Here is a 13,643-nt window from a genome sequence, read left to right as displayed (position 1 = left end):
TTTGATTTTGATGAACCAAAGGCATCTTTAAACAGAATATTTACCATTTTTTTTAATAATCACCTCTCTAATAATAACTTACCCACAGAAATACACTGATCTTCACACCAAATAACCATTATTTTGGCCTATAATTTACTAAAATCCACTCCTATCCACCTAAATCCATATAAACCCTAAAATCCCATTATTATTTTTTTATTTTCAAATTTGTAATAATTTAATTTGTCCCATCATTTAGCGTCATTATTTATTATGTAAATACAAAAAAAAAAAAAAATCATTAAATTTTGCTAATATTTTTTGTTACGTCTCACGTATTAAAATCGAGAGACTAAATTGTTAATTTTAAAGTATTTAATTATTATTATTATTATTATTTTCATATCCATTTTGTATTTAAGGAATATTATTTAAATTTTAAAGCTATATATAGCTAGTTATTAAAATTTCCATCATAAGATAAGGTGGAATCAATTCCATTTTTCTATAATTTTAGCTTTTTTTTTTTTTTTTTTTTCATTNGCTATCGAATTAAAGGCTATATCTCTACTTATACTATATGAGTTCATTGAAGTGAAACGTAGCTCGTGATTTGAAGTTTAAAAAGTAATCGCGTTTTAAAAAAAATTAATTTATTTTATTTTTCCATAAATATATATATATATATTTTTTTAATTCATGCCAAAAACTTAATCCAAGAGAATATGGTTCAAAGGAAAAGGTAAGGAATTTGATGGAGCATATATATTCCTATAATTCATTTATATTATATTTTAAAAATGTCAAAAAGGGGTTAATATTTGATCATTTGATTTATTTATATCTTTTTTTTATTCTTTATAAATTATATAATTTCATTTGGGTAATTGGGTTGGTTTATGTAATAATAATATAATAATATTAAAATATTAATTTAACCAATCAATTTAATTAATTTTTTTCCACTTTGGGCTTATTGGGCCTGGGCTTGCGATACCAAGCCCAATTTTCAATCCATTTGGGGAAACTGCAGCAGTAGATGGCTAAATTTGTGCCAACTATTTTGAAACAAATGGGAGCGATTTTTTATTTTTTAAAAAATAATTAATATTTATTATCTATTACCAACGTGCACATTCTTTTTCGGTGCTGCAATCATTGAAATTTCAAAATAAAACATGTTTTGTTTATGTTCGATAACCTCAAAGGTTCTGTAATGATTCGTGTTGATTTATGAGAACGATCTTCGCTCGTTAAAATAGTTCGAGTCAAGCATGCACCATAGTCGTATTTGTAGAAGAATGTTGGAACCATTGAGGGATGAATTTGATTTTACCGTTTATTGGTGTTTATAATTGTTATGTATTTTATTTAGTATTATTCATACTCGCGATTCAAATTAATATTTGGAATCCGAATTTGGCACCTGATGACCTCGATATTTTCGTGCGACATGACCACGTTACCTATTTATCTTAAATTGCTCCTAAGAGCGAAGATTACCAACACGAGTCATTTCAACATGTGTGTCCTAAAAAAATCAGGAGGTAATCCGAAATAGAATTACTCCAATTTAAGCACGTTTAACTTTGGAGGTTCCATCGAGCCACTGGAAAATATGGTGCACTTTGTTAATATAGGTCGTAACTATTAATTATTTTAAGCATTTCTCAATCATTCTACCTTCAAAATCAATCTCGTTCAGATGAGGTTTCGGTTCATTCATGTACTCTTACTTTACTCGTTCACAAATAAAATAATTTCTTATCCAATTAAAAAAAAATATATATATATACACAGGGGAAATTTGGAATTTGTCCTATATTCTTAACCAAAGAATATATATATATATATATATATATTAATTTGGCATTCGAATATAACTCAAATCTTTTTCGACCTCGATGCATTGTATTGCATAATTCTCACAAATTTCTCCATTAAAACTACTTTACGTGGTCCCTAACAATATTTATGTTCACACGTAATCTCGAAACATAAAACATATATAATAATTAATATAAAAGGCGAAAATTATTTTTAAAAATATTCTTAGCATAATATTGTCATAAAATATTTCCATTTTCAAGAGACGAAATTATCTATAATTTTTTCGGCTTTCGAGCATAATATCGTCATAAAATCAGTAGAAAAGAACTTCTCTAGTCTTATTATTGATGGGTGTGTAGTTATGTAAGAGAATATCAGAGCCAAAGCGCTCCGGCTTCCTTCAACAATTTGTCGAGACAGCCATTGAGGTGAAGGGTAATGATGGCATTGGCGCTGCCGATGAATCGGCCACCGATGAAGACGGCAGGGACGGCGGGGTTGCAGCCGAGGCGCCGAAGGGCCCATTCGATCTCTTTTCCTCTCGAGTCTTGGTCGAGCTCGTACACGGCCGGGCTGACGCCTTGATCGTAAAAGAGTCTCTTAATTGCATGGCTCATGCAACACGAGCTCTTGCTGAATATCACCACCGCCTTCTGTGACGCAACCTTCGCTACCCGCTCCATTTTTTCAAAAATATTCTTGTGCTTTGATCACCGGATAGTCACCGTCGGGTAATCCAAATGTTTTCTCTCCTTCTAGCAAAGTTTCAAAGAAGGAATTTTTAGTTGAAGAAGAAAACATGCTTCAGATATATATATACACACATAGACTATATATATATATATATATATATATATAATTAAAATTATTTGACACAAAATTAAAATTAAAAAAAAAAAAAAAGACATAAAATTACAAATTTTAAAACTCATGTAAAATTTAAAAATTTAAATATTTATAAAGTTTTAAAATTCTAGTTTGCATATAATTTTCTTAAACTAAGATAATATTTTATTTTTATCGCTTCTTCGGGAATGAATAGAAAAAAAAAAACGAAAGCAAAGATTATGACGACAATGACAATGACGATGACGACAATGACAAACACGAACACGATAATCTTCGAGAACGTCAAGAGAGTGGGATAGGAATAATATTCTTCCATTAGAAAGACTTCCTGTTCTCGTAAGAGATCATAAAATTTTATTCCCTATATATATATTATTGATAGAGACAGAACGGAGAAGAAAAGTCGAACATGGTAATCAATAACAAAAAAAAAATATTTTTTAAAAAACGTACGTAAAAAATAACGCCCCGTGCAAGATCTATGGCCCCGACATTTTTTTTCGACATGCTCGTGTTATTTACTTCTAACTTCTAGCGGTGAGTAAAACACGCTTAATTTTTTTTAATATATGCAGTAACTTTTAGTTTTTTAAAGTTTTTTTAATCATCATATCATCATAATTACGCTCATTCAAATGTGGTATCGGTTCATTCAGGTATCTCTTCTTTACTCACGTGTCGTAAGTATATCGACTTAGAGCCATGCGTGAAGAGCTTGGATTAAAAGACCGAGATAGCAAAGACGGGTTTAACATTTCTAGTTTTAAATTGATTCGTCACGATTTTTTTATTATTAAATATTGAGAGAAGAAAATAGCATTTTTGTTTAATATAATTTATCAAATCTCTTTTATAGACCGTAGTATTTGTCGAATAAATGTTAAATGATAGTGAGATCAATGTAAAAGTAATGGATAAGATAGCGCTAATAAATTTATTAATATAAAATAAGGTGAAAATGATATTTCTATTAAAAGGGGAATAATTGGATAAATTAAAAAAAAAATAATAATAATAAATAACGTGGAAAAAAAAAACAGAAGCACGTGAAAATAGCGATGGATCATTGGAGAAAAATAGAAAACAAAGTTTTATTCGAATATATATATATATATATATATATATATAAATAAATAAATATAAGTATTTTAATTTTAATTTTTTATTTTTTTACATATAAAATAATATTTAAATAAAAATTAAATGACGTCGTTTTCGTAGTTAAGGCTGAAAAAGTTGACATTCTTTTTGGGGCATTTTGATTAGCACCTCACCCAATTATTGTGGCCACTGGCCCTTAGTGTGGCTTGTAGAATTGGACTGTGATTATTTGGATCTTATCCCCCACAGCATAAAATGACAAATGTATCCCTTTGTATATGGTCCTTTAGCTCATAACATAATGGGCATTTTAGTCTTTTCAAATTTGAAAAATAGTGGCAAATTTATTAATTGACCTATGAAAAAGGACGTGATGATAATAATAATAATCTAATGAGAGTTATACTCGGGTATTAACATTTATTTTTGAAATATGTATATATAAACATGTGTAGAATAGCCCAATATTTGTTAGTGGCGGGTTTGAGTTGTTATAAATGGTATCAAGATCGGGCCAAAGAAATGTGTCCACCAACTGCCAACAGGACTAGGCAGACGAAGGTCTAGGAGCTTGAATAGCCCAAGTGGCAGCTTCTCATACTACCAATTATGTGGGAACAACCCCCTCTTCTTTATAGTCGTAAAGGGCCTTTCAAAGGGGTGGATTGTTAGATCTCACATCGGTTGGAGAAGGGGAACGAAACATTTATCCCGAATAAATGCACTTTAAAATCGTGAAGTTGACGGTGATATCTAACGGGTCAAAGCAGACAATATTTGCAAGCGATAGGTTTAGACTGTTACAATATAACACACGAGGAAATGCGCGTTCAGTAATGAGCAACAGAGGCAGTGTCGTAGCTTGGCGCCCCAAAGCTTGAAGCATTTGGATATTTTGTAAGAGGAGCCGAGCTTTTATAGTCGAGTAGGTCAACGGCTAAAACGTCACTTGCTATTACCTACCTACATACAAGCATAGTCCTAAGAAACCAAAAGAAGCCCTCACCAATGCCATTAGGTACATGTGAATAAAAATAAGGCCTTGGTTGTAGGACAATGACACATATGTACGGACTTTAACCTTTTAATTAATTAATTATATATATTTTCTTCTTATAAAAGTATGCCAAAATAATGATATTATATTTTGGTATTTTCCATTTAAAGAATTAATTTATCATTTTTCTGTGGGGTGTACTTTTGGCTTTATAGTCTCTTCTTTTATGTCTTATTCATGCAAAAAGACATTTGCCAGCTGTCACCTAAGCTTAAATTATAAATTTAATTTATTATTTTTAAATTTACTGTAAATGGGCCCAGCCCAAGTATTTGTTGGACCCCAAGAATCCTGGGGGCCCATGGAAGCCCACGGCAGCTCCGAAGGTCCATATTTGACACGTGGGAATCCAGATTGGACAGAATCCTGATACGCCTTTTTTCCTTTATTTCTTTTCCGTCTGCTCCATTTTCCAACATTGTCTGACAATCTGGTCCCCACTTTACTGCTACAAAATAAAAAGTTTAATTTAAAATATTTTTTTTTTGATTTGTTTGTCCAAATAATTGCTTTATACTTACTAGAAAAAAAAAAAAAAACTAAAAAGTTTCAATAATAGTGATCAATTTTCGTAAAAACTTTTATTTTTTTAATAAAATTTATTTAAATAATAAACCTTAAAAAAAAATATTATTATTGGGGTATCTAATCCCATTCGCTCCTCTAGCTTTTGTCTCTCAGTGTCAGTGTCGGTCCAACAGAGTACTTTCGTTGTTGGTGCTATGCATTTCACCGCTCCATCGAAAATTCCCTCTGCCCCTACCGTACTCCAACTTGGTAGTTTACACCGCCTGTCCAGGGTTAAGCCTTGTGATTTGACGGCAGACTTAAAAAGTCACCTACAAATGCTTTACGCCCCATCATTTCGAATAACGCTTGCATCCTCTGTATTACCGCGGCTACTGGCACAGAGTTAGCCGATGCTATAATTTACAAGATGTCGATAGACCAATTTCATTTATATATTGACGGTAATAATTTTTTTAAAACTTTTTTTTTATAAAAATAATTATTGTTACTGTCTTTAAAATTTAATTATAGTTTTAAAAATAAGGTTATTTTTAAATTTTTTAAGAAATGTGCCAAAATTAACGGTAAAAATATTTTTTAGATTTTTTTTTTTAACTTTGTAGGCAAAGTTAAAAAGTTTAAGGAATATTTTAATTAATTTAACTAAAATATAATTTAATTAAAAAAAATGAGATTGTTAGGAAGACGAGGGATAAAAAATAATATTTAAATTATCTAAAAAAATTAAATGCGGTGGGCCCCACATCTGTTTCTATCTGGAGCAGATAACACCCTCCCTCCAAAATCAACGGTCATTTCTTTTTCTACTACCTTCAGCCCCCCTTCGTCTGGTTCTTCACCTGCATCTTCACATGGCGCATCCTACCAATCGCCCTTTCTCCGCCATTACTACAAGACAAAGTCAATGCTAAACTGCGCCGCCTTTAAGGTCGCTTTCTTCCTTTCTTTCTTCTTCCTCACTCGCATCTCGATAAATCGACGAACGAAGCTAAAAGTAGCTGATTGACCTCGGAGTTAGGCCTTTTTTTTTGCAGGATTCAATGTCGTTTTGATCTCGATTTCTTTCTATTGTGCATTTTTCCGACTTCTTCTATCACTATCGGCTTCATATTCCGGTTTTGCGGATCGAATATTCTGTTTATGTGGTCCGCAGTGGTTGTCTGAATGCATTCCGCAACTTCTTCTGGATTCCGAGGGTTTTCGTGTTCGTTCGCTTGATGGTAATGTAGTTTTTTCTCTTGAAGCGGTTAGGGTTTTGGAGTGAGAGGAAGTTATTGGTGTTCGTGAAGAAGTTTTAGTCCATGAAAATGTTCGGGTTTCGTAGGCGAATGAAGAATGGAAGGTGAGCGATTGTGCTAGTTTATCTGTATTTATTTTGTGGTGGTGAGGCAATGTATGGAGCTTCGTTGGATTTATTTGACTTCTGAAATTTCTGGAGCCAGGAGTTTTGACGATATATTCGTTGATTTGTATTGAGATTTTATTTAACCCTATTAGCTTCTCTATCTTGCAAACTGCAAGGAAATGCGATTTAATGGGACTACACTTTGCATGTTTTGATTGAGAAAGGTATTTCGTTACTGTAGATTGAAGGTCCAGCTTTCCGATCCTGCTCAGGGAACTAGGAGTCCTATAAGACACCCCAAACGAGTGAGCAGCTCTAATGTAAGATTTTTTTCCTTTGGTTGTTTTAGATTCGTGTTTGAAATGGAATAGAATAGCACGTTTCTTAAGCTCTTTTTCTTGTAGAGTGAATGTGCTGCTGCACCCGCAAGTAGGCATTCTGAAGAGCATGATGGGCAACGTGCTTCTGACGTTGTTCCTGATATTAGTAATGGTGCCTCGGGACAGTCTGAAAATTGGATGGTATTGTCAATGGCAGGGGAAAAACCAGCTCCTCGTTTCAATGTATGTATTTTGTTACCATTAATGATAGTTTAGAGATTAGACTTGCACGTCTGCTATTCAATTGTGAAGAAGGTGACTTCTGATTTTTTGTTTTTTTGTTTTTCTTTTGACAGCATGCCGCAACTGTGATTGGAAATAAGATGATTGTTGTTGGTGGTGAATCTGGGAATGGATTATTAGATGATGTACAGGTTGGGAAATTTTCTTTCCGTCCGAAACATTCATTTTCCTTTGCACCAACATATTACATTTTGCGAGCAACTCAAGTGATTGCTTTGCCTGTGTGGGTAGTGAGTACATCATTGTCTCTGCAGGTGCTTGATTTTGATAAATTTACTTGGAGCAGAGCCTCATCAAAGCTCTACCTATCACCGAGCTCACTGCCATTGAAGATTCCTGCATGCAAGGGTCATGGCCTGGTAAGTTGTAACTAGTAGCAGATGCATAGCGAGTATGTGTCTGTATGTATTGTTGGAAAGCTATGCGTCCATAGAACTAATTGTCTAAGAATAACAGACCAGGCAAGATTGTTCAGTTGAGACTTGTGATTCATAGGGTGGACTTCTTTAAGTAAAAATATAAATCCTAAGGGGACAATATATGGACCAAAAGGATGATAGAGATTTATTTCAAGGTTAAATTAATAAACATACCCATGAGCTTTGCACTTTGTTTCAAAAATACCTTTGAACTCTCAAAAGTTTCAATAATATCTTTAAAGTTTTTAAAAAAAAAATTTAGGGATACAAAATTAACCTTGTATGTTTATTTTTGACAAAGTACAAAGTTTAGGCCTACCCGTTCCTTATAGGTAAAGAGACTTATTGACTTGAATATGCTTCTAATTTACCTCTCATTAGATTCTTTTTTTTTTTTTTTTTTTTTTTTTTTTTTTTTNTTTGCAGTTTTGTGGGACATCTGAGGAATAATAGAATTTTTAGAGAGGTAGAGAGATCGAGTGAGTTATTTTTAGAGTTTTGTTTGCAGTTCTCTGTAGCTAGGGTTAGTTTTCTATTTCTCTTTTTCAGGGCTTGTTTTTTGTGTGTCCAGTACATTGTAACGCAGTTTCTTTTAAAAGAAGTACCAAATTAGAGCAGGAGAAAAGCTGAGAGGAAGATATTCTATTAAAGCATCCTTTATGGAAATGAGTTCTACTGCAAAATATTATCATTTTATTCCCTCAGCACAGTGTTATCGCACTCTTTATGACATCTATTTTTGTTCAACTTGTATCTCTAAAATCTAGTTCTGCTCGTGTTTGAAGGTTTCCTGGGGGAAGAAAGCTCTCCTGGTTGGGGGCAAGACAGAGCCAGGAAATGAAAGAGTGGCAGGTTATTATTCTACTATTTGTATTGATATTGCTCCTCTTTTATTTTGCAAGCTAATCTTTGTTGTACTTGCAGTTTGGGCATTTGACACACAGACAGAATGCTGGTCGCTGATGGAAGCAAAGGGAGATATACCTGTACTATTCTATATTTTCTTTACTTTGTCACAATTTAAATGTTGGTGGAAGTCCTTGTACACAAATTCATTAAGCACATTTTTTTCAAATGGTTTAGTGATGATTGATTTCATTAATTCTTTGAATTTTTTTCCTCTTCAAATTTTGAATCTTAATACCTGGAAATATAAACTTATTGAATATAGACCATCTAATTTTCATTGAAGCTCTTAAAATTCGGTTTCATGGTTAATTCTATTTGATATCATTTCCACCTTAGGTTTTTTGTGATGTCAACACACATGTAAGTTTGCAAAGGAGCTTTATTGTAAAAGGTAGCAAATTTGAGCGACTTTAATTGTTGCAGGTTGCTAGAAGTGGTCACACTGTAGTTAGAGCTAGCTCTGTTTTAATCCTCTTTGGAGGCGAAGATAGTAGGAGGAGAAAACTCAACGACCTTCACATGTTTGACCTTAAATCTTTTACTTGGCTCCCTCTGCATTGCACGTGAGTAACTTTGGCGTTGGTTGAATTCTTAGTGTTACATTTTCCTGAATTTTTAATTTTCCATTTTCTTTTACAATATTAGGGATATTAGAAGTTTTCTTCTGCTCCTTATATTTCCTTATCTATGTCAGTGGAACAAGCCCATCTGCAAGATCCAACCATGTGGCAACTCTTTATGATGATAAAACTCTACTTATATTTGGAGGGACATCAAAATCCCGGACCCTTAACGATTTATACTCGCTTGACTTTGAAACAGTATGTTATCATGCTTTTCATTATAAAATTAACCCAGTCTGTAATCCAGAATGTCATCCGGAATAATCCTGATTGTATGTAGAACTATTTTTGTACCGTTTCCAGATGGTGTGGTCGAGAATAAAGGTACGGGGTTTCCATCCATCACCAAGAGCTGGTAGCTGTGGTGTTCTCTGTGGAACTAAATGGTGCATAGCAGGCGGTGGAAGCAAGAAAAAGAGTATGTTCATTGTCTGAGAAGCAAATGCTTGTACTTCATCTCTTGCTTAATTTTTAGTGTCGTATTTGAGATATAAAACAATGTGATTTAATGGATTTTACCCTGATCTGATTACTCTCTTTCTCGTTGTTTCCATCTTCTCCCAGGACATGCTGAGACTTTAATCTTTGATGTACTGAAACTTGAGTGGTCCGTTGCTGTCATATCACCTCCATCTTCTGTCACCGCCAATAAGGTGAGTGGGGAAGATTTTGAATTTGCTTCTTTTTATTCCCTACAGAAGGGAAGACTACAATAACATTCTTAATGGAACTTTATTATTATTTTCATCTATTATTGCGGTGAACTCTGTGGATGATAACTGCCTAGTGCACATCTTTGTGTTTTGGAGCCTGCAAAACATTCTCTTGAAACAACAACGGTTACACACTTCTGGGATGCAAATTAAGGCTAAATCCTTTTCACTACTGGGTGCATAAAACAATATATTTTTTTTTTTGGACATTAGTTTGCTTGTAGCACATAATCACACACTTTCCATGTAGGTCTTACACCTTGATTGTATAATTGTTTCGATCATATACCATCTATTCTAAATATAGTTTTTAAAAAACATTGTTTTCTGAGACGTAATCATTTGAAGTTAATATTATTGTGTCAATAACTAAATTCTTACTTTGTGCGAACAATAATTATTGAATAGATACTTAAGATAGATATGTTCTTAGGGTTTCAGCTTAGTGCTCGTGCAGCACAAGGAGAAGGATTTTCTTCTTGCCTTTGGGGGATCAAAAAAGGAGCCATCAAATCAGGTAAGATTCAATATTATATTAAGTATTATTTTTTACTCGCTGAAATGTTAAATTATTTTCTTATAATTCTCCCTTCATGGTTGTCCCAGGTTGAAGTATTGACCATGGAAAAGAAGGAACCATCTTTGAGGGACCGATCCAATCCCAGTAATATCCCAGAAACTTTTTATAATTCATGTACTTTTTTTCAACTTTGCATGAAAAACTTAGTAATGGTTCCTCACACGTTCAGTTGACTCGACTGCTAGACAAAATCTAGCATCCGCTATTGAACATGGCTCTGGAAGAAAATCCATTTCAGAGTCCTCACTTATCGATTCGAATCCTATTCCTGGAAACATTTCACTGCGCAAACAATTTCATAATGATGAAGCCTTTGACAAAACTACTAAGATAGCTAAGACTCAAGAAGATGATTCCTCTACTTCTCAGGTAACTCGAGTTGGTTATATTATCACTCTCTATTATGCAAGTAATAACTAATGAGTTCGATATTGGATCTGTATTTACTGGCCTTGTCAATTTTATGTAACTTTGCTTTTCAGTCCATAACCTTCATTGTTTGATAAAGTTCCAGTCACTGTAAGATATTGTTTGTTGTAATGTGATTTGGGTTTGACAATTGTGAATCCTTGTGTTTATTTTTGAGAAAATTTATTTAGTTCATACGTTGTTGGTTGGGGTAGGTAACAGAAAACAAGTTGACTCAATCTGGGGGTGAATTCCATGTGGAGACACTGCCTTCCGTATACGAGTATGAAAGCTCAAATCCTTTCAAGGAAGGAGTTGGATATCATCCAATCGATAATACTGATCTATTCAGCGAAAACAGTGGTAAAATAGTAACATCATCAACTTTTTCAAGTATATATCAATTCTATGAAGCAAAAATGGCAGCCTTAATTAGAAAGAACGGAGTTCTGGAAGGGCAATTAGCAGCAGCAATGGCAAGCCGAGAAGCCGTGGAGAAAAATCTTTCCTCTGCTCTAAAAATCCGGCAGGAGATGGAGAAAAGAATAGCTGATATGATAAAGGAGATGGAAATGCTGAGAGATAAGCTAGCAGGAGTAGAAATAGCAAAAGAAGAGGCTAACAGTCTTTCAAATATCGTCCATTCTGACAATGTACGCCTTGAACATGATGTTGCTTTCCTCAAAGCAGTTTTAGATGACACCCAGAAGGTATTATACTCATCTCGTGGTACGGTCCATGGTCGTATCGTGTATACCTACGAATTTAAGTACCATGAGGCTCAAGTATTGGACATTATTTTTTTGCTGTAGGAACTTCACTCTACTAGAGGAGTCCTGGCTGGAGAAAGGTCTAGAGCTTTCCAACTACAGGTACTCAACTAATTGGAACTGTCTCTCCCCTTTCAGTTTTAGTAGAACGTAGTCTTCAGTCATACTATTTAATGCATTAGGGACCACATGGTTGAATCCCGTCTAAATGGGGAATGAGAGAAGAAGTAGGGAGAGATTTTTCCACGTTTGAGGGGACAGGGACAAGGATTACCTTCTCCATCCCCGACCCTGCCCCGCTCCACTTTTATATATAAAAGTAGTTAGTTTTGCGATATATATCAAAACCAAAACTATCTTTTATTTATTAATTTAGTAAATAAATAATTTTTTTTTTTAAATGTTGAAGACTATATTATATTATTTAAATGTGCACTTTTAACTTTATATTGTTTTTCTTATCAGTTAAAACATTCTTTGAAAAGACTAGTAAAGACTATATATATACTAGGAAAAAGTCCTCAACGGGAACTTTGATCCTTGTAAATTTTTCGCTCAGAAAAATAAATGGAGAATTTTATGGGGATGAGAAATGAAATAAAAGGTAGGGATGAAAATAAGGAAGGCTTCCCCATCCTCTCCCTGCCTTGCCCCATAGATCTACGCATGGCACAAGTTTAATATGTTCGGCATCTAGTATCCCTCTTTTATGGCTAAGACCACTAGAACATCTAAATTCTATTGAATCCCCAAACTTTGATCCCTTAGTGTTCGGTGTCTGCTCGGCTGAGTACTTTCACTATTGGTGTTTATAAAGATCACATTCATCATACGTTTTTATTCAGTTCCAATCATAGGCTCATGATTTCATATTTCAACATAATATTTACTTTTTCAGTCATCAATTGTATGGTTGCAGGTGGAGGTATTCCATCTAAAGCAAAGATTACAGTCCATGGAGAACCGAGCACCGACCCCGAGGAAACCGTTCCATATGTAGCAACGCAATTTGAACGACGCGAATCACTCAAAAACCACAGTAAGCTTCTGTAAATTAAGATGATTCCAATTCTAGATGGAAAGATTATTGTTGCCAGTAATAAAAAGCTTATTGGAATCCATCCCCCTTTAGGCAGCAGATGTAGACTCCGGAATAGTTCACTTCAATGGCCTTAGATTGTGTCGTCTAGTTGTAGCGTAGGGGATTTCAAAGCTTATATTGATCAACAAGTGTAAAAAGAGCTGCCATTTCCATTAGGACACAGAGGCTAGCAGAGATATGTTGAGAGTGCTTTAGGCATAGTACCGGAAAACAGGCTCATCATATTCAGAACCAAATCCTCTTTCAAAATCATGTTTAAAAGTAACATAATGTATTGTTTATATCATGTGCTAAGCTAGAAGGTACTTGAAAAACTTGTGGCTGCGTCCCAAATAGTTGAATGGATCAAGTGAGTTGTCACGTTAGCATCTTTTAATAGTTACGGGTTCGGGTTTAGGTACTATAAGTTTTTCTAAATGGGTACCTATCATTACCACTCGATCTTTTGTTTTCGTTAAGAAAAATATGTATATGATATAAAGCATGGCATGATATAATTTCTTGTTATAATTTCTAATTCTAGGTATTATTGCATGTAACTTTAGTGTAGTTATTTTGTGTTTATATCATTTCATAACTTCTATGATGAAAGTTTAGGGTTGTCGTGAAACCTAATAGAATTAATAATTGTTTCGATACTTTATACTTGTCTTAATATTTGAAGATCGAAATTATTTGAATGTTCCTCCTCTCACCGTATGTAAACCAAACAAACAACCAAGATCAGCACGGGAATTAAAAGGCCTCTACAAAGGTAAGAAGTAACTTTCCCTATGTTATACATACAAATATATACACTTT

The 13,643-nt window shown here is 33.8% G+C and overlaps 2 protein-coding genes across 2 annotated transcripts; one reads left to right on the top strand and one right to left on the bottom strand.

Moving 5' to 3' along the window:
- Positions 1-2,122: 2,122 nt before the first annotated feature.
- LOC111790775 (monothiol glutaredoxin-S10-like) lies at positions 2,123-2,971 on the bottom strand. Its single transcript, XM_023671828.1, has 2 exons — positions 2,925-2,971; positions 2,123-2,567 (listed from the first exon to the last, which is right to left on the bottom strand). The coding sequence occupies exon 2, from the start codon at positions 2,493-2,495 to the stop codon at positions 2,187-2,189; it is 309 nt and encodes a 102-aa protein (XP_023527596.1). The 5' UTR covers positions 2,496-2,567; positions 2,925-2,971; the 3' UTR covers positions 2,123-2,186.
- A 3,181-nt stretch (positions 2,972-6,152) lies between these two features.
- LOC111791421 (acyl-CoA-binding domain-containing protein 4-like) lies at positions 6,153-13,206 on the top strand. Its single transcript, XM_023672751.1, has 18 exons — positions 6,153-6,278; positions 6,385-6,692; positions 6,937-7,015; positions 7,100-7,258; positions 7,372-7,449; positions 7,573-7,677; positions 8,523-8,589; positions 8,662-8,723; positions 9,070-9,209; positions 9,341-9,467; positions 9,573-9,687; positions 9,834-9,922; positions 10,416-10,499; positions 10,589-10,646; positions 10,732-10,931; positions 11,186-11,680; positions 11,783-11,842; positions 12,660-13,206. The coding sequence occupies exons 2-18, from the start codon at positions 6,652-6,654 to the stop codon at positions 12,738-12,740; spliced, it is 2,040 nt and encodes a 679-aa protein (XP_023528519.1). The 5' UTR covers positions 6,153-6,278; positions 6,385-6,651; the 3' UTR covers positions 12,741-13,206.
- Positions 13,207-13,643: the final 437 nt, after the last annotated feature.

The sequence above is a fragment of the Cucurbita pepo genome, chromosome LG03 (assembly GCF_002806865.2).
Source record: "Cucurbita pepo subsp. pepo cultivar mu-cu-16 chromosome LG03, ASM280686v2, whole genome shotgun sequence".
Classification (NCBI taxonomy): domain Eukaryota; kingdom Viridiplantae; phylum Streptophyta; class Magnoliopsida; order Cucurbitales; family Cucurbitaceae; genus Cucurbita; species Cucurbita pepo.
This window is presented reverse-complemented; position numbering and strand designations above follow the sequence as displayed.